The sequence below is a fragment of the Sparus aurata genome, chromosome 2 (assembly GCF_900880675.1).
Source record: "Sparus aurata chromosome 2, fSpaAur1.1, whole genome shotgun sequence".
In the NCBI taxonomy this organism is placed as follows: Eukaryota; Metazoa; Chordata; class Actinopteri; order Spariformes; family Sparidae; genus Sparus; species Sparus aurata.
In genome coordinates, this window is record NC_044188.1 from 15,068,094 (window position 1) to 15,094,781 (window position 26,688).

At 40.3% G+C, this 26,688-nt stretch overlaps 3 protein-coding genes across 3 annotated transcripts in view; 2 read left to right on the plus strand and 1 right to left on the minus strand.

Moving 5' to 3' along the window:
* The first annotated feature begins 305 nt into the window (after positions 1-305).
* Positions 306-12,935, plus strand: rab4b (RAB4B, member RAS oncogene family). The gene is made up of 8 exons (XM_030401388.1): positions 306-515; positions 5,030-5,110; positions 6,716-6,830; positions 7,123-7,185; positions 9,272-9,426; positions 9,595-9,690; positions 9,842-10,020; positions 10,148-12,935. The coding sequence occupies exons 1-7, from the start codon at positions 500-502 to the stop codon at positions 9,955-9,957; spliced, it is 642 nt and encodes a 213-aa protein (XP_030257248.1). The 5' UTR covers positions 306-499; the 3' UTR covers positions 9,958-10,020; positions 10,148-12,935.
* A 1,728-nt stretch (positions 12,936-14,663) lies between these two features.
* On the minus strand, positions 14,664-22,310 carry ap2s1 (adaptor related protein complex 2 subunit sigma 1). The gene is made up of 5 exons (XM_030399412.1): positions 22,144-22,310; positions 21,444-21,593; positions 20,823-20,936; positions 17,824-17,883; positions 14,664-16,466 (listed from the first exon to the last, which is right to left on the minus strand). The coding sequence occupies exons 1-5, from the start codon at positions 22,144-22,146 to the stop codon at positions 16,365-16,367; spliced, it is 429 nt and encodes a 142-aa protein (XP_030255272.1). The 5' UTR covers positions 22,147-22,310; the 3' UTR covers positions 14,664-16,364.
* Positions 22,311-25,464: 3,154 nt separating this feature from the next.
* Positions 25,465-26,688, plus strand: part of arhgap35a (Rho GTPase activating protein 35a) — a 68,990-nt gene continuing 67,766 nt past the window's right edge. Inside the window, exon 1 of the mRNA XM_030442199.1 lies at positions 25,465-26,333. The gene's annotated coding sequence lies outside the window, so the exon portion shown is untranslated. The remainder of the gene's footprint in view (positions 26,334-26,688) is intronic.

The following is a 26,688-nucleotide window of genomic DNA, read 5'->3' on the forward strand; positions in this document are numbered from 1 at the left end:
AAAGAGCAAGTTTAAATGAGACTGGTGATCTAATGCTGCCTTCATGTTCTGTACGTGTAAAGTTTCTTCACAGAACTGAAAGAAAATGTATGCAAATTAACGACAAAGCAAAACGGAAACTATAACATAATATACCTCTGGAATATTCAGCTTTTTCCAACTCATAATCAAAATATAAGGCATTTACAAACAACAACTCATAAATCCAAACGAAACACAATATTTTCGACCGCTTTGTGGGTCGTTCGTGCTTGGGCTCGTCAAAATTCCCACAGAGCCATTGGTTTTCGAAGGCAACACGACGATGGATGACGTAGCACGCAGCTACCGGGTTTGGTTGTGGTCGGAGCGAGTAAGCTAGGAAGGGATCGAGAAAACCTCTAGCATCGTTAGATAAACACCCTCAAGAGGTGTTAACCCAGCGAGTACACGACTGTCACAATACCGAGGGAGCGGTAAAAAAGGCCCGACTGAGTCCCTTCATACAGCGAGGGTCAACATGTCAGAGACATACGGTATGTTTGACTAATTTCATGCTCGCTAGCTGGGACATACATACTGCTCTGTAGTGTGATGTGACAGACGCTGCTAGTCAGCTAACTGGCTACATGGTTAGCTTAGTTTAGTAGCCGACTCAGCGTGTCAGCGGGTCTTGATGGTGATAATTGAGGTTTTGCTGCTGACGATTCACTCGGATAGGCTGTCGTAGTTGATGACTTTGTGTGTTTAAAGTGACACCTCTGTTCTACAATGGCGGAGAGCGTTGCTTCCTCAAACGGTCAGTAACATGAAAACAGATGGAGAAACATTTCCAGGTAAAAAAAAGTTGGCCAAACTTGAGACACAAAGCGAGCAGGAGCGTGTCGGTACATGATGAAACTTCCCCCCAGACGCCGAGGTAACCTGAGCTATGAATTCAGGCAGATTGAGTGACCTTGCAACCAGATTCAGCCCTAGGTGCTGTGTGTTTCCACTCTGAAGGTAACAATCAGCCACTAGGCCTGTAATGAGGAAGTGGGATAGCTGTGGCTTATCTGTTGGTCACCTGTAGAGAAGCAGCTGTCAGGTGTCTTTGTGGTTTCTTCCACATCTGCTCCCATCCCCAATCCAAGTATCTTGACTTCTGTTTGTACTTTAGATAATCTCCATCTCAGGTAATTCTGACACGAAGACATGGTCGCAGCTGTCTGTGGTCACTGACATAATCAACTGACAGACAGAAAGTCATTACTATTCTGCATGAATTCCTTCAACATGACTCTGCCTGATAGTATCAGTGGTACAATGGGCCTGACACTGTAGACCCAGTTGTTTTGAAATGGCACACCATCATCTTCTCCTGTTGCACACTCTCTCTCTTTCACACACACACTCTCCATCTATTTCTACTTGTACCCTCTCTCCTTCATTCCTTGTATGAAACTTCATCTCAGTGGGCAGTATTTATATAAAGTGCCAGCGCTAATGGTAGCTGTAATAGCCTTTTATTGATTTCTGTCTCAGTCTCCGGTGCTGTCTCCCCTCCTGGAGCGCCAGTAGTGGAACTGGCAAGAAGCATTATGAATACAATAAGCACACGGCCAGGTTGAATGGTCCCAGATGGAATTCATGAAATGTTTAATTCATTCCTTGGTTCAGTATAGGGCAGTCTTTCATCCATTTATTTGTATAGCTATAGAATGTTGTTTAGGTAAGATAATAAAAGATGAAATACAAAATGGTAGTTTTTCAGTAGCAATGGACTGGGAGGGATTTTTCTGCGTAATTCTAAATTTGACTGATACTATTTCTGAAAGTCAAAATGTACTTGTTACTTTGTTTGGTGTTAATGGATAGCTGAGCTTACCTATTTATGTAGTCTATATTGCTTCATGTAGGCAAAATGTGAATAGGTACTGGAGCTGCAATGAACCATTAAATTGAAATCATTGATTTTTCATTTTTTCCTTAATTGTCATTATTGATAAATCAGTCAGTATTTCTCTACAAACTGCATCAATTGATCAATCAGTCAGTTGAAAGAAAATGATTAGGCTATAGTCCTTGCAGTAATTTTTCCAGCAAAAATGTTAATTTGCTGGTTCCACCTTTCTTAAATTAGAAGATTTGGTGCTTTTCTTTGTTATTTTTCATGTCATCTATGATGGTAAATGAAGAGTCTTTTGATATTGGACCAAAAACGCAAATGAAGATGTCACTTTGGGGGAATTGCAGTGAGCATTTTCGCAATCTTTTGACATTTCATAGACTAAACCATTAACCTTGAAAATAATCAACAATTAATGTAATCATTAATTACAGCCTCAATTTTGTGGTTAATTGATTAGTCTATAAAATGTCATCAGATTGTGAAAAATTAGGCTACCTTTAGTTGGGGAGAAAAAGAAAAATGAATGACCCTTTGCTTGGCATTGATTTTGGCCTTTCCTACACACGTCTTTTTGTATCATAATTTATAACTGCTTGAATTCAATCTTATCTCTCCTTCCATATTTTTTTTCCTATCTTATTGCGTTGCATTCCAGGAGTACACAGATATGTATGCAATAGAGCAAACATCTCATGTAACTTCAAGTGCAAAAGCCCCATGTACTTTGTCAGTAGATCAGAGGACAGATCAGACGTAGACCGTAGGTAGATCTTGGCCTGGGTGTGTTAAGTGTTGTCATAGTCTAAGTGAATGCAGATAAGAGTGTTCGTCTGTTCCCTCGGGTTATTTAATATTGATGTGTAAAGAATACAATAGCCTGAGAGGCCATTGTTGAGAGGGCAGCACTGCTTCCCTCCCTGCTTTGACATATTGACAGCTTGATTGTTGTATGCAGATCTCGCATGGGGATATATGAAGTCTGGGAAGCCTTTGAAAAGCTGAGGCAAGCTTTTTGAACGGAGCTGTTAGCTTTTCATTCTGTCAGTTCTGCTGTCATGGCCGTTGACAACGTGTGGTTGAGATGTAACTCTGGCTGCTGTTGCTGAAGAAAACTAAGTGCTTGTGGGCACCTTTGGTTTGCTTGAGCACTTCTGTTACCATGAATTTTGACCTCTGGCTTGTGTTATCTGGGAAAACACCCGCTTCAACAAACAAAGGTGCACTGTAAACTGAGCTGGCGGGTGGCATGTGTCGGCAGATAAAGGTTGCTCCAAGAGCATTATCATAATAAGTCTAAATGTCACCCAGGCACTAAAGATCAGTCTCATCCGTGCCTCTTTTCTTTTTTTTTTCTAAATTACTGTTTCTGTTGACCTTGCGTGGAGCTGAATACTGACAGCAAGTTTACTTGGCTGTTAATCTCAACAGTAGTCACTAATCATTTGCCAGGGCAGCACTTCTTCCTGCAGAGCCAGCGCTTAAGCTTGAACCAAAATTGCACACTGTCTTCAAATTCCAAGTGAAGCAGGCTCTCAGGAGGAAAGGTGCAGTTTGCAATCATGACTTGCTCTTGCAGTCATAGGAAAACACCATCACTCTCAGATTTCCTGTTTTTCTTTCACCGCCTCTCTATGTATTACTCACAAACACACACTCACTTATGAGTCACAGATAAACGCAAGAGATGAAACGGTATGGACATGACAACATGATAGGGACCTTAATTTGAAGAACCAGTACATACTGTAATCATTTCATCAAGTTTTTAATTGTAAATCACAAATAAAACCTGCAGCTCTGTGCACGTTTTGTTTGCATAAACATTAGAATAACAACATAGCCAGTGGATAGACTCTGCAGACACATGACACACACATTCTGTGCATTCACTGTAAATTGTTGCATCAGTTTGCAACCTGATTCTCCAAATTTAATTTCCAGTTTGTGGAGAAACAAATATAATACCAATACCTTAGATTGAGGAATAGTTTTTACGTTGCATTGCATATGTCAGTGATGTCATTTGATTTAAGATATGTTTCATTGAGTGTTTTGGTGAGAGTCAAAGTGTTACACACTTTAAAAATATATATATATATTTTTTTCATTTTGACCATTTCAGGATGTTGTGGGGGAGGGGGCGGGGGGGATGTGAACACCAACCTGATTGCAACTTGAAAGGGTATATAACCACTGAAGTAGGTGGCGGTCAGATTTTCCTTCTGCAGGCTCTGCTGGCAAGGTGACAATCTTCAGTCAAGTGTCTCTCAGCACTCCAAAAAAACAACATAAAACCGCACCTCAGACTTTTAGAAAGCTGAAAAATCTCTGGAGTTGGTCACTGCCTTCTGCAATGATTTCATTGACAAAACAAACCCATGTTTCTTACAGTGCCTGCACACCTGCATCTGGGAGATTGTTATGGACAGTATGTACCATGAGTTTTTCAAGCTGCAGTAATGAAACACAATTTTAATGTAAATTCAAATGTGAAATAGTAAAATGAACCATTGGGGATTTTATGTTTATTATGAAACTGTTTCCTCCCTGATCTACACACACTCTCAGACTAATCAGTCATCATAACAGTTTTTAATCTCATGGATCTAGTAGGAAGTGCAGCACAGCCTATGTATGTAAATGACCGCTGCAGTGTCTTCGGTCACAGCACACAAAGGCTGCCTGTACTGTGGATGGCTTTGCATGTCAGTGGCCCGAGTCGCTTGGGCTGTGGATCATCTGCGTGGGTTGGGTTGTACTTTCCAGAGCAAGAGACAACAACAACAACAACAACAACAACAACAAAAACAACATCTGCAAAACCAGCTGGCTGTATTCATTAAATCCCTTAGCAAGTCAGTTAACCTTAGCCATGTTCAATAACTCTAAAGCTTTGGCTTTGCTGTAATGACATGTCCTATTAAGTGCTGGTGTCATTTTCCACCTCAGACAAACAAGCATATTAAATTAGAATCATAAGTAGCAGGTTATGCTGATTACATGCCAGGCTTCGTGATTAGCAGGCTAATTTGAGGTTGTTGGATGCTGTGTAAGTAGGAGCTCAACAGGATTAGGAGGGAATCTCAGGATTGTTTCTGGGGATTCTCCTCTCACGACAGTTTGTTGCATTGATCTCTGCCTCCTCTTCTCTGCTTTCAGACTTCCTGTTTAAGTTTCTGGTGATTGGCAGCGCCGGGACGGGGAAATCCTGCCTCCTCCACCAATTCATTGAGAACAAGTGTAAGTTTCTCCCCATTAAAGGCCATTAGTCACATTGGGTTTGCATAAGTGAAGACATAATTGTACCATTACACAGACACACAGAAATCGACATGGTCATGAAATTAGTGCTGCTGATTTCCTGAGTTGTTTCATGGCACATGGTTCAAAGCAGCCCTGGAGCCTCTGTGGAGGTGAAGAGTTATTCATTGACTTCCATGTGGAATCAAACTGAAATTACTGCATAAATTGTGTCCGTCCAGATTCCTGACATTCATGTTAGGTAATTATTGAGCCAGCAAAATCTAACACAATGCAGGCTTTCTGTGTAGTACAGTCCAGTGGTGGAAGAAGTATTAAAATTACAAAAGGAGGAAAATAATCCAAGGCATGCTTCTGACAAAATGGTTAAAAAAACTTTGATTCAGATGCCTATTTCATGCTGAACTTAAAAACGTGATTAAAAACATCGGCAATGCATGTTAAAAATGAGCTGATTAGAAACCCATGTGTAGTATTGACACCAAAATGTGCTTCAGTTTCAAATGGAGACGCACTTCCTGTGCAAAATGGCCCTTATCAAGCCTTCTGTGTCCTGAAAGATTGTATTGTCTTGTAAACAAACCTAATTATTTTTAAATGCTTCTGGACTTTAAGGGATCTCCTGGTAGTTTTGTTGCGGGGCAATTTACTATTTTATTATTATTATAAGTACGTGATGACCTGCTTTGCAAGACACTGCACAACCTGAGTTGCTGTAATCAGCAACATTGCTGAACGGACTTATGAGTATGGCGCCTCTAATCTATAACAACTCTTCATATTTGTCGAGATGATCGTACAGTATGGTTAAGTATGGTTACGTAGAAGTATAAAGTAGGATAAAATGGATATACTTAAAGTGCATGTAACTCAAAATTGTATCAAAGTACAATCCTTGAGTTAATGTACTTTGTTACATTCCACCACCGGTGCAATCATTAACTGTTACGTCAAAACTTTGACAGAATCAATAAAGCATCATGAGCTACACAGAGTCAGGAAATACATCAGGGCTGTTTAATTGAGCCTAATAAACCTATTATTCAGTTTATTGAACATTATAAATAAGAACTTGATGAGTAAGCTAGTTCATAGCTAAACTATTAATTTCAGAAGGATTTCTCATAACTTAAATTTCTCTAAAATAAAAAAATCAGCATTGTAATTTTTGCTTTTAATTGTCAAATGGTAATGTCTAATCATGTGAAAAATCATCTGAAAACTCAGCCACATGCACACACACACACACACACACACACACGCTTGTATTAATTTGATTAAAGATGTGTTAGGTCCCTGTGCTGCACTGGAGAGAGAGAAAGGGAGGGCAGGTTGACAGTGTTAATCTCATCTCGACTCCCTCTAGTCTCTTTTGTGGATATGAGCCACGGGAAGATAACAAAAAAGCAAAGATGTATGATTCTGGGAGCAGAGTTGAAAGTCTTGTCTCCATTATGGCAGTGGATATCTGTTGGAAAGGCTTATCTTTAAAATTATTATTGCAGAAAAAAAATAGAAAATGGCCATGAACTAAGCCAAAGTAAGTTACTCTGCTTCACTCTTCTCTCTGCGTCCTTGTTGCAGTCAAACAGGACTCCAACCACACCATCGGCGTGGAATTTGGTTCCCGAGTGGTCAATGTTGGTGGAAAGACGGTCAAACTGCAGATCTGGGACACCGCTGGGCAAGAGCGATTCCGGTACAGCCTGCAATATTTTCCTACTAAGGGTTTGGCAAAAAGAAATACAAGGTTAACAGGAATTACAGGGCGCATGTGCTGTCTTTGGGCAACATCCAGCTTCAGACTGTCCCATGCGGAGATGCCATGGTCTTGTATATCAGAGCAGCAGGAGTAATCACATGCCTGAATGATGATAATAGCTCAAAGCAAGGGACAGTTTCACATTCACCTTCAACAGACGTGTTTCACCAGCTGTGTTGATATTGTAATTCCATTATTTTAACCAAAGATTTCTTCATTCACTCCACAGTTCTGTTACACGCAGCTACTACAGAGGAGCAGCTGGAGCGCTCCTCGTCTATGATATTACCAGGTGAAGGAATCGCCACACTCACTGTACCTCTGATTCTCTACAATTTGTGCGACAAAATAAACATTTACATTTATCATTCTCCGTATTTTGAGACATAGACAAAAATCCATTACCTACATTGTCCTACCAGTGTGTGAAATGTCTCCCACACCTGGGAATTTTCTCAATTAAATGACAAAATAATCATCACAAAGTACCAACAAAAACCCTCACAACATTGCATTTAGAGGTGCACCATACCATGCACTCGCAGCAATGATGTTTAAACTGCTGAAATTGGATCTGGCTGGATTTGAAATTGAAATTTACTGACCCATGAAGCTTATCTGTAAATAGCATTTCGCTTCACTCTGTTTATTTTCATGAGCATGTCTATTGTTGCTTTAAGTCTTTGTGGTATAAGAAAATTATAGTGTGTCCATACCACCTCCAGAAATTGTGCAATTTAATGAGCATACTCTGGGATCCATACTGTAAGAGATATGAGTGTGTGAGCTGTATTTCATAAGCTTTGGGTTGTGAAATCAAGATGGGTGAATGCGGTAATGCAAAGAGACAGGGATGTAATATAGTTTCTGTTTGTAAGATTGTATAGGCTTTTGTGGCAGAAGAGGTGGAGTGCAGAGTGGCAGGAGCTGTAATGTAGAGGCATCTTCTGGCAGGAAAGCAGAAGTTCATCACAGAAAGTGTCACCTGAGGAAAAAAAAACAGGAAGAGTGTAGGGAGATGGAAACCAAGAAGGAGAAGGGGAGATGGAGACATTTATCACGTTTCACAGGTGGAAAGGTTAGCAGGATGGATGAATGTATCTGAATCAGATCGCAGCTGAGCCGCTCTGTCTCATCAGCGTGGGGATGAGGAGTGATGACGCCATTCTTTGGCTTATTGTGAAAGCAGCTGTTAAAAATTATTCTGCTGACCCACACCCTTCTGCTCACTTCACTGGCCCCTTGTTACCATGGACACCATGGTCCTGTGTCCTTGGCTTTAACCCAAAGAAGTTCCTTATAAAAGTTCTTCGTAACCCAACAGATGAACATGTCTGTGTTATAGTTAATCTGATCCAGTGAGTTGAGGGTGAAAACATTGTATCCAACTTAAAGTTTCAGAAGGACTGCTGTTTTTACTAACAATAGTAACTAAAATAATCATGGTAGAAGGTTGGTATTTATTAGTAGGTGTTGACTGATACAGCTTTTTTGTTTTTGGCTGAGAGTGATATTAGAAATCCAGGAGACTGATAACTGGTATTTGGAACTGATTTGCAGTAAAAATTACTTGAGTGTTTCCTTTTTCTGCGACTTTATACCTTCTCTCCACTACATTTATTGATCAATTTGGTTACCATCTATTTTGCAGATTCATACTATTTTATTGTTTATAGGGTATTCATTGTGATGTTCCACCAATCAGATATTGTTGTGGGCGGCACATCATGTGAGAGGAATTTGCATCAGAGCCAAAGCAGCACAAAGTTTATTTTATCGGTTTATTTATTAGTCATCTACACACATGAGAGTTCCTCTGTGTTAGCCACCAACCAAACATGAAAAATGTGTTTCGTTTTGGCGATTCAAAATGTAGACCTACTGTTTTCTTTTTAGAAAAAAGTAAACATTTGAAGACTTTGTCCTTAGATACTGAAATACAGTCCAAAGGTTATAGTATTAATTTAGTCCTTGAATTGAAATAATTTGCTGCATGTAAGTTTTTATCTGTTTATATAAGAGCGATTCAGGTTTGAGAATTTATTCACAATCATTTAATAGATGAATTCAACACATGGCAATCAAAATGCATTTATTATCAAACAAGTCAAGAGCACTTTAAGGGTCATATACACTCCTAAACAGACGCAGACAACAGATGTGCTCGTAAATATATCTGTATAGGTGAACATGTTCACACACATACACTTGTGGTCCTTGCTGACAAAGACATTAGACAGAATTTGTATGTCACTTGCACCTTGAGGCTATGCAAAACCATTTGAGCTTAACATGTTTCGTGTTGATCCTTTACAGCCAGACGATAAACTAGCCATCATGTTCTACTAAGTGTCCATCTGCCTCATCCTGTCTTACAGTCGGGAGACGTATAACGCCCTTACCAACTGGCTGACAGATGCACGGACTCTGGCAAGCCCCAATATTGTTATTATCCTGTGTGGCAACAAGAAAGACCTGGATGCAGACAGAGAGGTGACCTTCCTGGAGGCGTCGCGCTTTGCTCAGGAGAACGGTGACTGATGTTGAATCTACATTATCCTGCATTTCAATTCCTTTAGTCTGGTTTATTCTGTATCCTTGCTCTTCATGATTAATGCCACCCCATCCTGTCCTCCAGTCTTTTACACTCTTTTCTTTTTTTTACTCCACCTTGAATGTGTGCTCTTTATGTGCACATTAGAGCTGATGTTTCTGGAGACTAGTGCTCTGACTGGGGAGAATGTGGAGGAGGGTTTCCTGAAGTGTGCTCGCACCATCCTCAACAAGATAGACTCAGGTACACATTTCATTGTTTGTTTTAAATTGGGCGTTCCTTGTCAGAGTATGCACACTTTTGCTTGGTTTTATTCATGTTCTTGAGTACATGCAGCCCTGTGGACCCTCCTTTAATCTAGTGTGTCTGACACTTCTTGTTCTTTGTTCCAAAGGCGAGTTGGACCCGGAGAGGATGGGTTCAGGTATCCAGTATGGAGATGCTTCGTTGAGGCAGCTGCGACAGCCCAGAGGCACCACCACACAGAATAAACAGCAGTGTAATTGCTAGGGATCGGGGGGCACCACCCTCACCTCAGCCCACAGGCCCACACAGACCGGACGCCCACTACAGGTCAGTGACATGTCATCAACTCAGGCTGTAACATCACAACTTAACATGAAGTCCACCTCTAACTTGCTTTAGTGTTGACAAGTCAGTGATCGTCTTTTCTCGTCTCCTTTCTCTTCCCACGTCTCAGCTCCAGGTGTTTTTTGGTGTGTGGGACCCTTCTCTCTTCAGTCTCACACACCTTGGATCACCTGGAAGAGTGGTCATGAAGATCACTGCAACCCCTTTGGCCCTGCGTCTAGCCAGGGAAACCCCTCGGTGTGAACATGCTGGGATCACAAAGAAGAGGACTCCTCTTCTTTTAAAAAAGAAAAAGCGGTTTCTCGGCTACTTTCCAGACAATGACGCGTCAAGGGTTGTGTGTATGGGCTGCCCTACTGTTATTTTATCGCTGTGCTTTTTCATTCTGGTTTTAGTAACACAATCCTGCTTTCTATGTTTGCACATCACTGTTTATAAATTATTATTGGTAAGCTATTTCCGCGTATTCATCGCTCAACCTATCTGGATATGATTCATGATTATTTTGGTCAGAGCTTTTGAGTTACTTTCATAAAGGCATCTGTTGATATCTTGCTTTTTATTATCGGTTATTTTAATCCAGTGTTTTTTCCACAAATTCAGCCCGTCAGTCATGGTGATAAAAGTGTCCTCCAGTAATCCAGATGGAGAAAACAGATTTTGTTTTTGAAATAACTGTATATACATTGAGAACCAGATGCAACGCAAGTCTTTGTAACGGTTTCTGCAGTTGTGATCCAGTAAATATTCCCGATCCAAATTGAAGCAGCTAATTAGTGAGTTAAAGGTGCAATATATAAGAATTACAACTGTCAAAATTATACTCAAAACAAACAAGGAGCAGCATGGGACCAGAGTAGCATCTAACTGCAGTCTGGTGCAGACTTAGAGCTCAGAGCACCAGGGGAGTGTTGGTGTTTACACCGGCAGCACAGGAGCTTTGGATGGGGATGGCTTACTGGTTTGCATGCTAAATTCAGTAGATATCTCCAACACAATGTAGACTTCCTAACATCAAATCTGTTTTTTCTTCAGATTCTGTTGATCATTTGAGTTAATTTCTGAATGTTTTCAACTAAAATTAATACACATTACACCTTTTTAAAAGTGTGTTTAAGATTTTAAAAGTCAAACAGGTCCAAAATGTTCATTTTCTCACTCTGAGATGTGTGTATGTTGAACCATTTGCCATTTTTGGCTTGCATTAAAATGCACTATTATGCCATAGAGTGTTGGCCTTAGTAATATATTTGTTATTGTCGATCTGCGGTATATTATTTTCTTTGTGAACCTGTCTCTATCAAAGGAATAGTCCAGTCACTCCACTCTACATCCACATAGAGGAGCCTGTGGGTCAGGTTTAAAGCACAACAAAAGAGATGTTGCTCTTTATTTTACTCCAAAGTTTCCAAAGTCTGTAAATTTTGCATTATCAGATTTAGCCCCAAGTGTCACAGTGCAACATTAGGAAAGGGTCATCAATCTTCGCAAAACAATGTCTCTGACTCCTCCTGCCGCATTTTCTTGACCTCCCTTTATTTCATGCTGCACATACTGTACAAGGGACGTCACAGGAAACCACAGTTGGTTTTGCTTCGGTGCCATGTTTGGGAGACTTTTCAAACTGCCCACTCAGTTCCCTCATAGAGGCACGACACTGTTTAATCCTGCGAGGGTGTCAGTGCGCCTTGATAAGAATCAGAATTCTGTTTATTGAGTAGATTTCAGTCCTCCTCGTCAAGCTCAGAAACACCTCTGCTCTGTGTCATTGAGTTTGCTGAGCCGACCCAGATGTTTGCTCCTCAGAACAGACCCTGCGTTGCCCCTGGAGAGAAACAGGGAATTTCCACTGAAACATGGTTTCCTTTTTCCGCGTAAAACACACAGCGTGGTTCATGGTGCGGCAGAAGGAGAATGAGGTTGTGAGTTAACTTAAAAACATCCCTCCCTACTGTTGAGTCAAAGGCACTGCTTCTGTCTGAACCACTGAGAGCAGGTCACACTGACCCAGCCCAGAGGATATTAAAAAACAAACCTAACTCTCATGTCTCCTCAAGTGTAAGCATATGTCCTCCCAGACAAACCATATGCGTTTTAAGCTTGAGCGAGCCAGCACACTGAAGGGAAAAGAGATTGTGAGCAAACATGAGATGGTATAGGATACCAAGAGACAGATGGTCAACAAAAAAAAAGTCGTTTTCAAAATATATTGGCATCGTGTGATAGTTTGTCTCCTTCTGCAAGTGCACTTTTACTTTTGAATTTTCATGTTTGTTTTTTTGTTTATATGCTGCAACTATAGAAATGTACATTTTATTTTACTTGAACAGTATCCTGTAATAAAAATTTTAATTGTAGGTGTTTTGATTTCTTACTAAATAACAACTGAGGCTCTCGATTTGATTTCCTTGTTTGTGACTGTAGTGGTGGCAAACGCCTGCTGCGTCTGAGGTTTGACTTGTTTTGATGCCTCCTGCTGACGTGGAGGTAACGATGAAAGGGTGTCGACTTCCTGAGCTGTCGGAGGCCGTCAGCGGCAGCAGCTCTGATCACTCATTCACAAGCAGTCGTATACGTTCAACTGTCAAAATCATCGAAATGGTGGAAGCAGTAGTTGGCTTACATTTACCTGTGTGTATTCATTGTACAGTTCATAATACAACTCAAAATAGCCATTAAAAAAAACATTATTTAAATCTAGATTAAATCGTGATGAACACAATCTGACTCAGTTGTTGTTTAGTAACTAATGTTATATAATCACCCTAAATCCTACTGTACATCTCAAGTAACCTATGCTGTAAATAAGATTTGTCTATTGTCAGTTGAGGGTGAGTGTTGCTCATTGATTGTAATGATTATGCAATTCCCAGTAAACTGCTTGTTTTTTCAGTTAATAACTCTTGCCTGTCTCCTGGATGTGAATGTAAATCCTTGACTGCTGTAGGTTGCTGTTAAGGTGCTCAGCTTCTCCACCTAAGGTCCTCTGGAACTTTGAGTCTCAGGAACTAAGGTTTATTCGGCCTTATTATCTGTGTTTCCATCGCGGTGTAAGGAGGCGTGAAGATGAGGGAAACTGATTGACTGACAAATAAAGTGACAGCTGTTTTTAAGTCATTTTTACGTGACATTACAACATAGCTAGCTGCAACTAACGTTCATTTCATTATCGATTACTCAGCTGCGTATTTTCTCAAATACCCACTCTTGATTTAAATTAATTAATTACAAAGAAAATCAGCAGATCCCTCTATTTAAGAACCAGGAAATGTTTGACATTTTTGCTTGAAAAATGATTGAAGCAATTAATTGATTATCAAAATTAGACTTTTCAACAAACTAATCGTTTTAATCGACTAATCGTTGCAGCTCTACTCTACAGCAACTATGATGGTTTCCCATCTGCTGTACGCTTCCAATGTTGATGTGCCGAAGCACAATGAATAAAAAGCAAAGTGGTTTGCGACTGCAGATGGTTTTAGAAATGGTGGCTGAAATAAATTGCTGCAACATTCAACCAACTCAAAAGTTCCTCTACTTTTGGAAAATACTACCAATGGGCATACAGTGGGAACTGAAGCATTGGGAGGCAGGTGTAAAATTACCTGCAACTTGCATATGGCGTCTGCATTGGCCAGAAGGTGCCATGCCCACCCCCAAGATGTTCAGTGGCCCCTTGTGGCCCCCCATGAAAACTGTCTGGGCTCTGCCTCCTCCCTCTCCCTTATGTAGACCCCAGTCCCTGCGATGGGACTGCACTGAGGCCCTCTAAAGGTTCCTAGTCCCTGGTGAAAATCCCTGCCATGGAAACGTGGCTACAGTTGAAGTATGTATGATCCTGAACATAGGTAAATCTCACTTCCCTCTCCCCTGTGAGCAGCAAGTCATATAACACATCAGCTTTATAGGCAGCTGACTTAACAGACCCTGCAATTCAACAATGGAATCCATGCACATGATTCATTTGGACCATCTTCCATTCTTCAGTCGACTCATTTCTCTGAGGCAGTCAGGGTGAGGTTAGGATATCAGAGGACTCATATGATGAAGAGTAAATGCCCTCTGTGTCCAATTGTCTGGATTTATGTTCTCGGGTCGATGGAGCAACGGCTAGAGTGGTTTAATGTAGCTGAAGTGGATATATTGACTGATTTATTGATCCGAGGCAGGCTGTCGGGATGACCTCATAATAAAGTGAGGAGCTGAGGTGTTACCACTAGATGGTGCTAAAATACTGGACAGGAAAATGTGGATTTGCTCTTTTTAAAGATGCTTGCTGGTCATTTTATGAGGTCCAGTCGAGTCAGTTGTTTTCTGGGTGTCTTTCTGATGCAGACTGAATACTTGTCAAACCAACAAATACATAAAGGAAGGCTGTAACCTACATGTGTTAAGACATAGAGTCTATATCATAGTGTCTACACATATCAGACGGTTGAATCTAATGCTTTTTAGTGACAAATTCAAATTTAAGACTATTTGACTTACAATGCCTAATACTCCATTAAATATTATAGTTTTTATATTCTTACTCCCCAGCTAAGAAAATATCAAAGATTTCATTTAACAATAAAATGTCCTTTTCATAGATATCAATTAGGAATAAGAAGCAGAGACGGTTGATGTTCATGTATCACTTTATCTGTTTATTTTATTATTTACATATAATGGGACGTATTGATGCTGGAAGCCGAGTCGTAGACAGAAACACATACACACACACACACACGTCTTCCATCAACAGACTCACACAGGTGGACAATAAGGGAAGCAGTACATATTTCACAATTGCCTAATCATTAAAAAAAAAAGAAAATACAAAAGTTGAACAACAGTAACATTGTGAAACCACCTTTGACACCTCGGTGACTGGATATGGTTAAAATTAGAGTATGACGAGCGACCTCATAAACATAAAAGTCCAGCAAAGGGACATTTTTTTTTTTTTTTGGCCAAAGTTCATGAAGCTTGTAGGAGGAATTTAAAAGTTTTAAATTTATTTCAACTGCTCAGATCATACAGTGAGCAAGAAGCACTCGTTTTGGAATGAGTGTGTTAATTTCACAATATTCAACAAGATACACTGTATGTACATACCATACGAAGCAAACTTCACAGTACTGCCCTATGTAAAACACACTCTCCAAGTCCGGGTCTGAGTCTATCTGAGTGCGTTTGTCCTAAGTGTTTTTAAGTGTGACCAACAAGCACCATTTAACGTACTGAGTTGCATCGAATGATCTCGACAGTCTGAAATGTAATGAGAACGATTACAACATCCAGAGAGCTGCTAACATAACCTACAGTGTTTATCATCATCAGCCACGAGGGTGTCTGACACGGCGCACAGGTCGCAATAACACACTGTCAGAATGGCACTCATCCTGAGTACACTCCATTCAATAATGAACCTGCCGTAGCGGGTCAATTGCTCTAAAGGGCTTTCTAGTTGTAGTTTGCTTGTACTGTGATCCAGATACAAAACAAGCAGAAGGCGTGACGAGTCTGCTGCCACATCATAGGCGAGGTCTGTCTTCTGGTGGATTTATAGACCTGGCTGCAGGGCTGTTGTAAGTGCTCAATGAACGCACACGTATCATTACAGGCGGTCTCTCTTTATACATGGTGCTTGTTAGTTACAGTAGTGCCATTGAATGAATGTTGAGAGTAATGAGGGGAGGAGAGGAGGAACGCAGGAGACAGATCTACATCAGTGTTTCCACACTGCACAGCGATATAAATGCAAATACTAACTGGTTACCACATGAAATAAGTCCTTTTCTGCAGCTTTGGGGAAAGTGAACAGAATATAAAGTTGATTGTAACTAAAGCCGCATTTCCACCCCAGGGACTAGGAACCTTGAGGAACTCAGTGCGTTTCCATTGCAGGAACAGGGTCTAAATTACGTTCCAGGGACAAATTTCCCTAAAGCTTCGTGGTGTAAACGCAATAAACAGGTTGAAGGAACCTTTTGGTTTTATCAAAAAGCAGTTCCTGACACAAAAAGTTCCTGGTACTTTGGGTGGTAACAAGGCTTTATGAGATGTTAACATGTTGAAATGTACAGCTTTCATGCTGCACGACTTCATTAGAAGTACAACAGATAGACTGCTATGACAAACAGGTTAATTGAACTTCCATATTATATATCCATATGTAAACAATATTCTGTATTTCTATCTCTAAAAACACCCCGCTCCTGAAGTTCTCAAAGGAGTGAAGTCTGCTCTGTAGAGGCAGGCCAATGATAGGGGGTCCTTTTTCCAGAGTTAAGGGGAGGTTGATTTCGGTGCCGAGGCGGGCAGTAAGGATGGGGGTCTGGTTTCTACTCAAGCGACTGGAGCATGAGGAGCTGTTTGAGGACCTTGGTTTGACTGGTCTCCCTGATCTCTCCAGCCAAGAACATCTCATCCACCACCGTGTACACCTTAAAGTGTGGACACAAGAAGTGCATTAGTGAGCAGGAAATGTACAAATACCACAAACCACATGCAACATTGTTGAAAGCAAAGTGACATTATCTTCTTAAGGGGTTGGGTTTCCAGGAAAATTGTCCTATAACAAGACATCATCCAGCCTGTGGTCATCACTACCCAACCCCACCTCTGTGTCATCAAAATGTAAAAATAACCGCCGGATGACTAAATACTCTGGCAAACATGACCACACGTGAAATGTATAATGGGATGAATCAGCCTTTCTTGCCACACACCTGAGAAAAGAGGGCGACTGAGTGTGTGAAATAGTTTTGGCTGGGGAGCAGCGGAACGTTGTGGGATGGGAAGGACAGGGAGGTTCTGGTGAAAGTGGACGGTTCCTGACATTGTGCAAAATGATTGATAAATCTTATGTGTCAAATTTGTGGTGGTTGCCAAATTTTGTTTTGGGATATCCAGGCAGCGCAAGGGCGGTTTGTGCATGGGGTCAGAGTTAGGTGCCGAGCCGGACCTTTATGAGGAATACACAACCATGGTACCATCAAATTCTGATCTGATCCAGTGATGATTACTGACAGCAAGAGAGTTCAGAGATTACTTTTTACTTTTGGGATTATAAAGTAGATTTATCTTTATTTTTCAACTTGACTGCAGCATCAAAGTCAACTGGAGCTGGAGGGGAAATGTGCTTTACTTCATGAACGCTACAGGGAGAAGAGGGGGGAAAAGAGATAGAACTGGAGTCTCTGGTGAGTGCTGGGTTCAGTAAGAGGCTCAACCACAAAGACACACACATTAGTTGTTGGCTAGCTAATGTACAGTTGAGATACCTTGCTGTTTGGGGCAATGCGTGAGTAACCCGAATAAACAACGGTCCCATTGTCAAACTCACATGACTAACGCTTGGCAAACACACCACTGCACAACCACCATTACTGATGATACTCTGACGTGACTCAGGCACAAATGTTCACAGAAAAGGCAACATTTTGAAGTTGTTGGAAACATTTGGGCTATTTTTCTTTCAACATTTTAATACTGAATTCTTACATATTTAATCTTTAAAAGTTGAAGCTGAAAATTAGAATAAACACCAGCAGCAGTCTTTGGGATCAAGTTCAGAGATGTTTGTTGTTTATCAGAAATGTATATCCATCCTCCACTAAAAATGATTTAGATGAATCTCTGAATGAATGCTCAAGTTGTGTATATTTTATCAGTTGCCATGGCACCGTAATGAAAGAATCGTTTTCTCATCTGTTTCTCCTCTGCTCCTTCATCTGATCGAGGCGTTTGGAAAAATAATATGAAATCTAAGAGGCAAGAACAATCTTGCAACGTCCTTACCTTGTAGAAGTTGAACACAAGGTCCAATTCACACACGTTGTGGAAATACTCATTCAGCACCTTAAAAGAAAGAAAGGAACAGTAAAAAAAAAAAGTCAATTTAGTCAGATAGCAACCAGGAGATAACCAAATAGTCTACTCTAAAAAGACATACAGATGTATGGTAATTGTGTGTCTTGGTGTGATGCATTACTGCAGAAATAAACTGATGTCGAAGCAGCAGCAGAATCCACTTAACAACCATGTAATAAGCTGATTTCCACTACAAGGACATCCATCCAAAATACGCTGCATGAAAATGTATGTGGCTCTCGTCTCATCTGGTTTCCACAAGAGATCATTTTAAGTGACACAGTATCATTCGCAGTTCTCAATGACACAACCCCTGCTTAGAGTTTGGGTGCAGTGACTAAAAGGGTAGTAAAAAACTTCTACTGTAGTGAATTTAAATGGGTTGTTTTTCCTTGAACATGTGGCTATATGCAACAACCAGACTAGAGAGTACAACTTAAGACCATGCTGTGGATTTCAGAATGCACTTACATGCATTCCTTCATAGTCAAACATTACATGGAATGACCTTCACTCCAGACAGCTCTGGACAGAAAATGCTCTACTGTTTGTCTTAGCCAAAAACAAACAGCAGATTGTACATTAAGCTCACAATTTCACTTGGTTCTATTTGATTTAAAAAACTGAATGTGATTAGAAAAAGTAAAAGCCGTTTCCAGGCAATATCAAACACTAAGAACAAGATGCACTTGAGCTGCGTAATGATTCAACATCATTATTTAAAACACATTTTAAGAGTAAGATATATTATAACCATAGCAACTCCTATTTGTATGTTCTATTTCAAATGAGATATCCACCATTTAAATTAAGACACCAACTACTCCATATGGACTGTTGGCATCAAGTTTTCTGAAGACAATATAAATTGTGTGACACTGTATGTTACACTTACACTAATGACTATATTACTCCAAAATATAGACTCTACCTTGAAATATGTCAGACATTTCTGTCTCACTGTACATACAAATTGTGCACAGCAAGGAGCTGCAGAAACTCATTAGAGTATCACCTCCACAGGGGAAACCTGTTGCGTAAGTAGGAAATTTCTATTTTGGATTTATGGTGTTTAAAAAACTCTGCTACAAACACAAATGCCAGAATGACGATATCACATCCCACATACAGTACACTACGGTGGGAAGTAATGATACACTGCAGATATGTGAAGGACAAATTATGATTCACGCAGTGATCAATGTAGGCCAATATGTGCTGAATTTAATGAAGGATTAACTAGCGAAATGTTGTGGAGCGAAATATGGCCAGAAGCTTTGTAACAAGTCACTTAAATTTTATTTATTTTCATGTTTTAATTTAGGATCGATATGGTTTTCTCAGGGCCGAAATTCATTACTAGTAATCAAGGAAACAGATATTTACTGTAAAAATAAAAGTCTTGATGACAACAAGGGATGGAATGTAACCATGATTTATTCAAGTACTGGACGTAAAAGTACAGTTTTGAGGTACTTTACTTGAGTATTTCCATTTCCTGCAACTTAATCCCCTCAACTTTTGTTACTAGTAACTTTGCTGATTCCAATTATCCAGTGTTGACAGCCTATTTCTTGTGTCACATCACATTTCAGATAGTGTTGTGGGCAGGACATTGAGCAAGACCACAGTGTGGTAAAAACAGATAGGATAGATGCTGCACTAGAGCCAAAGTAGCACATTTTATAATGTATCTAAAATACTGGCAGTCAGACCCAAAACAGCACTGATGTGATAACCAGCCAGCATTTTTGGTGAATATCAGCTGTCTCGGCTCTCCTTAGTGATATGTTTTCCCTTTGCTAAAATCTATATCCATGTTACTGTTTGAGGGTAACTTTTTTATGAAGTGAAATACATTTAGTTTTCACAATTTAATACACTTGTCACTCTGACTATTTTTACTTTATAGGCATCAGGCATACGCTGATTGACTTCTTCAAAGCAGGTGTATGCAATACATATACTACTAGTAAAATAGAAACATAACATTATTGGTAGATCTGCTGTGAACCAACATCTGAAATGATGCGCAGCAAAAGATACTGAAATGCATTTACTTGACTTTTCTGATTTTGCTGCAGTGGCGCTTTAGGGGCCAACATGAGCACTGAGAGGAGGCGACTCCGCAGAAATAGGTCATACAGTAGCGGACACAGATCTTATTATGAAACTTCCAAGTTTTGATCCGACCAAAATGCTTGCACATTATAAATAAATAAAATCTGAGATTACTGTTTTGTTGCTATTAGCAACATCTTTTTGGCCAGGCTGTTTAAAGCAAGGGTTATTATTTCATTGTGCACTGTCCGTGCTGTCAGTTACTATCAGACCTGGTTTATAATTAGTGATCAATTTGTTATTCTATTGCTGAAGGCTTGTTTCCAGCATCTCTTGACCTGGTATTATCTAACCCTGAGCAAAGTCAATAACGGCAGTCCCTGAACACAAGAGTGTTAAATGAATTTGGAAACTTGTAGGAGTGTGTTTTGGAATTTGTACTGACTTAGACTGTCATGCTAAATGGTTGAACGGTGACTAATCTGTTGTCTCGTGTACCAATCTGATAATCGATATTCCATTGAAGACAGAACTTCTGTAATTATTATCAGAGTTATTTAGATACCACTGCGATATCATACAGTTAGTGTGGACAACGCCTTACATTTCTCTTACTGTAAGATGAATCACCCAGAAACTTGAACACTGAATAATAAACAACTAATGTCTTCCACTAAATGTCATTTGACTGCAGTCCATACTCCCTGCATGAATGCAGGTTTGAGATTAAGGAGCTGTGAGACTGTACAGGAGGGGAAATTTAGTAGGAAATCATTAACAGACATTCCTTGAAGCAGTCAGACCATAAGAATTGAATCATCATAGTTCACTTACTGAGTCTATATATAATGTGTTGTGTCAGTTACCTCTACAAAGTTGTGGATTCCCTCGAGGTATGCCAGGTTGTTATCAGTCACGTCCACACAAATGCAGAAGTACAGACCAGCATAACGCCGGTAAATGATCTTGAAGTTCCTGAACTGTGAGAACAACACAGATTAAGCTTCTTGAGAACCCGGTCTCTCATATTTTGACAACAACAGCAGCTTTACTTGGACCTAATCCTTCCATCTTTCAGATAAAACCCACCCAGCGCATTTCTAAGAACTCTTAAACAGAAAACATAATAAAAAGAGATGTGCAGATCAGGATTTTTTATTTCTCTAGAATACCACATAATCCTTGCAATGCTCTTTTTTCAAATTAGTTTTTAAAAAAGACTTATGATTTCTTTAAGTAGCTGGTGGAAAATGCCTGTAACGTGGGACACATATGAGTCACCCAATTATTTTACTAAAATGAAGCCACAGAGGAAATGTTTAAGAACAGTTTGGCTTGAGTCATTATACTGTGGTCCTTGTTAGGCATTGGAAAAAAAAGTGCTGGTTTAACTGAACAAAGCAACATAATTGGCAATACCAGTGAACCATCCAGAAGGGAAGAAGTTTCCAACCAATGCATATGTATAATACTGATTTATCCCTTACCTCCACAAAGTTGGTGTGCTTGGCATCCCTGACAGTTACCACAGCATGCACTTCCTCAATCAACTTTTGCTTCTCATCATCATCAAACTGCATGTACCATTTGGCCAGTCGTGTCTTCCCTGCTCGGTTCTGGATGAGGATGAAGCGGATCTATGTGACAAATTAAAGATAGACAAAAATGAGATAAGAACAGACTTCGGAAATACTTGTCATGGTTAGGATGATTATCTGATGTTAGCTTATAGCTGTCACTAGCTTATATTCAGCATCAGATGTCCTTGAATATCCAGCAGTATTCACATACTTACATCTAACAGCAGTATTTGTCCAGAGATACCATCATGTAGCCAACTGTAACGTTAGCTTGCTAAACACTGACAGCGTTAGGTTAAGCTAGCGTGTAAACTAGACCACACCCAATTAAATTGATAACATGATTGTGCAAAACCCTTGACAATGTCAAAATTATCACCGTGCGATCTATTAGAGTTAAGCGCTAATTTGAGTCCGCGGTAAAACATCGTGACTTCAAATCTGTGGCCTTAGACTGCTGTAGTAAGTTAGCTTACTAGCTAGCTACCGTTTTCTACCGACTGAATGAAGAAGCCATCCAGCGAACTCTCAAATGCTAACAAGCTAACCGTAAGACGCTACTACTATGAGAAAAATATAAAACATTGTTCATCTGAGACATATTTACCATTGTCGTCTCCTAAATATGGACCCCGGGGGCTCCAGAATAGCGTTCCTGAACAATTATGCTCCGATTTTACATAAATACATCAGTAATGTCTTCGACCGCTCGTCCGCTATCTTCACAGAGCTAACAGGAAGTGAAAGACTACGCCAGTTGCGTTGCATGGTGGGGAATGTAGTTTTTGTCGCCCCATTTAGAATGCGTGACGTGTGGTATAGAACTACAAGGACCAGCGTTCTTTCGTAGTGTGTGACGTTAAGTCGTACTTTGGATCACATGAGAGGCAAAAGGGCGATTACTTTTTTTTCTTCTCTTAAGCAGAAACTGAATAATGAATAGATTAAAAGAAACCGAAGAAAGATATGGATGATAAAATGTACAGCCATTTTAATGTGATTGTAATCGTCACTCAATCATACATTATGACATATATTTTTCAATGAACAAACTGTTTAATTTAAATTGAATTGGATATAGGCCTCTGCAAGACTGTCGAGTTTGACTATCATTAGGGTTTTTTAAAGAAACAAACTGTGAGAATAAAAAAAAACCACATTCGTTTTCCATCTTTAAAAATAGTAGTTTAGCCACTTTGAGTGTGTACACATGCGGTTATGACCCCACACTTGTGAAACACCTCAGTATCACTTGCATACACAAAACAGAATGAAAAGGTACCCATATATATATATATATATCCGGCCTCTTGAGGTTACATCATTTGTGGTTGTTTTCTGCAGAGTCAGGGCTCAGCGTTTTGTTTACTGGCCTGGTTGGGCGGCCATTCACCACAGAACATTGCCCAGACCGCCTGGACAGCTTGCCTCTCTGTTCTGGGCGTTTAGGGAGTCAGATGGGGGATGGGGGGGAACTGTGATTGTCAGGGATTGCACAACTGTGAGTGAAGGAATGTGCCTGCCCTTGGGACCCAGAAATATTTTGGCTGCAAATACAGAGCGGGTTGAGGTGGGATGGGGAAATGAAATAAAACGAAAGGGAAAACCAACCCGTGAGTAAACAATAAATGTAGTGTTGTTCTTCCATATAGTATTTGCAGCTGTGTTTTGATACTGCTGTGTCCAGGGTAATAACAGCACAGGAGATGTGGTCATCTGTGTGTGAAAACTAAATAGCTCAAATAGATGCATGTGTCAAATGAACAAAAGTTTTACGATAGGGCCCGGCCCTTGTTGGGGAACCGGTGGAAAGAGAAAAGGATGTAAAACATGGGCAGATTATTCAAGAGAAACTTTGACCCCTGCTAATCATGCTCTGTGTGATTGGGGTCATGCAAATATTGCTGAGATCGCAGTGACTAATATGATTGGACAGAAGCTTGTAGACTTATTCAAAGGGAGGGCAGTGCACCTTGAACCCTCCCCGGCTGTGTATTTAATGGCGGGTCACATTTCAAACTGTCGGCGCACACAAAGTGCACTTTGTACATTATAATTTCACATCTCATGAAGGAATGATAGAACAACTGTGCATACAAATGATTGTGTCTTATGTTTAAAAGAATATTGTTTGTGTGTCACCCTTGACCGTAACGCCTGACATGCCTGTGCTATTTCCACAGCCTTAAATATCTCCAAACGTGTCAAACTCAATTTCAAAACCAATAAATAAGTTTCACCGCCGTATGACGTATTTGTTTTCATATCACACACAGTTTAGATTACCAGATTGGAACTGCATGTTTGAGGAAGTTCATGGAAGGACCAACAGGGAGAGAGAGGAGGATTCCAGGAGAAAGCCCCAGCGCAAGACACTAAACATCTGTTGGAGCTGTTAGTACAGGCAGTTGTCTTGTACAACATTGCAGACATTTCTCCGAGTACGGGGAAGTAGTCGCATTGTCTTTCCGGGGACAACAAGCCTGAGTCTACTTTCGGGAGCTTCAATATTTTATCATGTAGTAGCTGAAGCCATCAAAGGAAAGACGACGTCACTGCAGCTCTCTTACCAAGCGGATGACTCAGGGCACCATACGTATAATTACAAGTGACCTTTGAAATGATTGATTTGCTCAGGAAATGTATTAGATATTTTTCCTCTGCGCTGCTGGAAAAGGTTTTAGAAATCCTCGGGTGAAGGCAGAACAAATCTATTACCTCTCATGTAGCCACGGAGCATTAAAAATCTGTTAGAGGATGACAAATGTTTGACTTTGTACATGGAAACGGGGATCAGCTGTGAAAGGAAGTGATGTGTGAGGCATGGGGCCAAGAGGGCAAATGGACCAAAATAAAGTCAATGAATTACAATCACGGTGACATGAAGACATTCCTCGTTTCTACAGCTCATAAACAGTGTTGCCACAGGACAGACTGAAACAGACAAGAATGATCTGATATCACGTAGAAGCACATAAAAAGCAAGTAAACAACCACCAAGACAGACAACTAAACAAGGGCTTCGAGGAGGATGACTTGAAACTATAAACATGAACCATGAGACAAATCAAACAATGTGCGTGAGTGTTATAATCAGGAGGTGGAAAAAAGTCATAATAAGTCATAAACAAACTGACCTTAAAGGACAACTCAAGTTGACACTGTTTTACTTTGTTTATATGTGGCGGACCCTGCCACCTCTCTAGCTTCAAAGAGTGTTCTGGAGACCTTATAGAGAGCCGAAGTTCCCTCAAGGGACCTTCTTTCAGAAAAACTTTGTGTGGTAGTGATTGGAGACACTCACCAAAACCCGTAACGTAAACATTGTAGAGCTGCTCCTTTATATTAGCAGCTCACAAAACAGACGAACACTTCTTTCACATAACTGCATTTGTCAATATGTACCATACTTATTGTGATTTTCTACTTTTTCAGTACCTTTTTATGTGCCGAGGTGGCGGCCATGTCGGGGTTGGCGATTGGCGATGTAATTCACTGGCAGGTTTAACACAAAACTAGATAATATTTTACTTTACTTTAAAATTATGTTTCAAACTGACAAGTCTTTATTCACTACCATGCAAACTTTCTCCAAAATAAGGTCCCATGAGGGAAACCGGAAGGGGCGTGGCTTCGTCGCTTTTATTTTCCTCTGAGAACAGCTTGTTCATTCAATTACAGGGGAAATTTTTTTTATATTTCTAGGTTTGTATTATTTTCCCCTCATTACTATAAACATTAAAAATACGATTTGAGTTTTCTTCTCCAGAACTACACAGCGCGCCTTTAATAGTTTTAGATTATAAATCCTGACTGAATAATAATATTCCTAAACACCGTGTGTGTGTGTGTGTGTGTGTTGTAATTGTGTCCATGAACCGCTGGGCGAGCCTCTCTCCCTCTCTCTCTCGCTCTCCCCCACTCTCTCTTAGTGTCTCTCTCCCTCTGGGCTGTGAATGGGAGGGGAGATGCTGGATTCGGGAGAACGGTCCGCCATTATTGGGGAAGCTGAAAAAAATAGACTTCTACACACCGTCACACATTTAGCCTGTAAGGGGCTTACCGACAGAAAGGAAAACAGAGGCGGTCGGGGACGAGCTGTTGTTCTCTGGAAAGCGGTCTTCGCCTCGTGAAGCAGAAGAAGAAGAAGAATAAGAAGAAGAAGCAGCAGCAGCAGAAGAAGAAGGCACGGCTCGTGGTCGCGTCTTCTCCGGACTCTTGTTTTTTTATTTTTTTGACACAACAAAGGAAATAATAATTGGTCAAAACAACGTGGTGCTTGCACCAAGAAGGAAAAAACACGCCGAAACAGTGCTCGCTTTCCCATCGCTTCCTCCCCCCACCTCCTCCACCACCTTTTCTTTTCTTTCTTTCTTTTTTTTTTTTTTTTTTAAATTCTCCTCCTCGAAAGACGTTTTTTCCAGCCGTGGACAGAAGACTGGAGTTTGAACAGCAACATTTTCTTCCCGACGAGAATTTAGTTGGTTTTTTTCTCTCTCTCTCTCTCCACACACACACACACACACACTCTCTCTCTCTCTCTCTCTCTACTGAAAGAGAGAGAGATGTACAATCTCTCTGAAAACTTCAGGCTGATGAGAAAGAGCACTTAACGTGGGGAAGCGCTGCTGCTATAATAATTACAATTTATTGTAATTATAATAGTTTTTTGTTTTTTGGAAGAAGTGTTTTTTGTGTGTGTGTGTTGCCCTGCTGAAAGTCTTTAACCGGCTGTGAGTCGCAAAGGAGAAAAAGAAAAGGAGCGGACCAGAGCTGGAGAGAGGGAGGAATGCTATGGTATGTAGACTACACTAGATAATCTTCTGTTTTTTTATCACACCACACAACACACGGTGCTGAAGAGCTGAGCAATGTTAGAGAGGCATTTTTATTTATTTATTTATTTATTTAAAGGCGTTTACTTCTCTCCGAGCTACAGCCTGGGTTAAATCTTGAAGTGCTGCGAATAACAAGAAACTGGGAGTCAACCCCAGTCCCCCTGAGGGCTGGTGTGATCTGAAGCCCTTCACAGTGATGATAATGATTATTCTAATGGCCTCTATGTGTGTTTTTATATATATATATATAAAAAACATAATGATAACCCTGTTGTGGTTTAGTTTGGTGCTGTGCGTGTTTAAATGGGAAGTTC

Bases quoted from the DNA above. Each gene is read 5' to 3' on its own strand.
- rab4b (XM_030401388.1), top strand. The intron at 6,831-7,122 runs GTACAGCCTGCA...TTCACTCCACAG, and splicing joins GCTGGGCAAGAGCGATTCCG to TTCTGTTACACGCAGCTACT. The intron at 9,427-9,594 runs GTGACTGATGTT...TGTGCACATTAG, and splicing joins GCGCTTTGCTCAGGAGAACG to AGCTGATGTTTCTGGAGACT.
- ap2s1 (XM_030399412.1), bottom strand. The intron at 17,884-20,822 runs GTAACTGACACA...CTTTCTTTTAAG, and splicing joins GAATCCACAACTTTGTAGAG to GTGCTGAATGAGTATTTCCA. The intron at 16,467-17,823 runs GTAAGGACGTTG...CCACACTTTAAG, and splicing joins TTGTGTTCAACTTCTACAAG to GTGTACACGGTGGTGGATGA.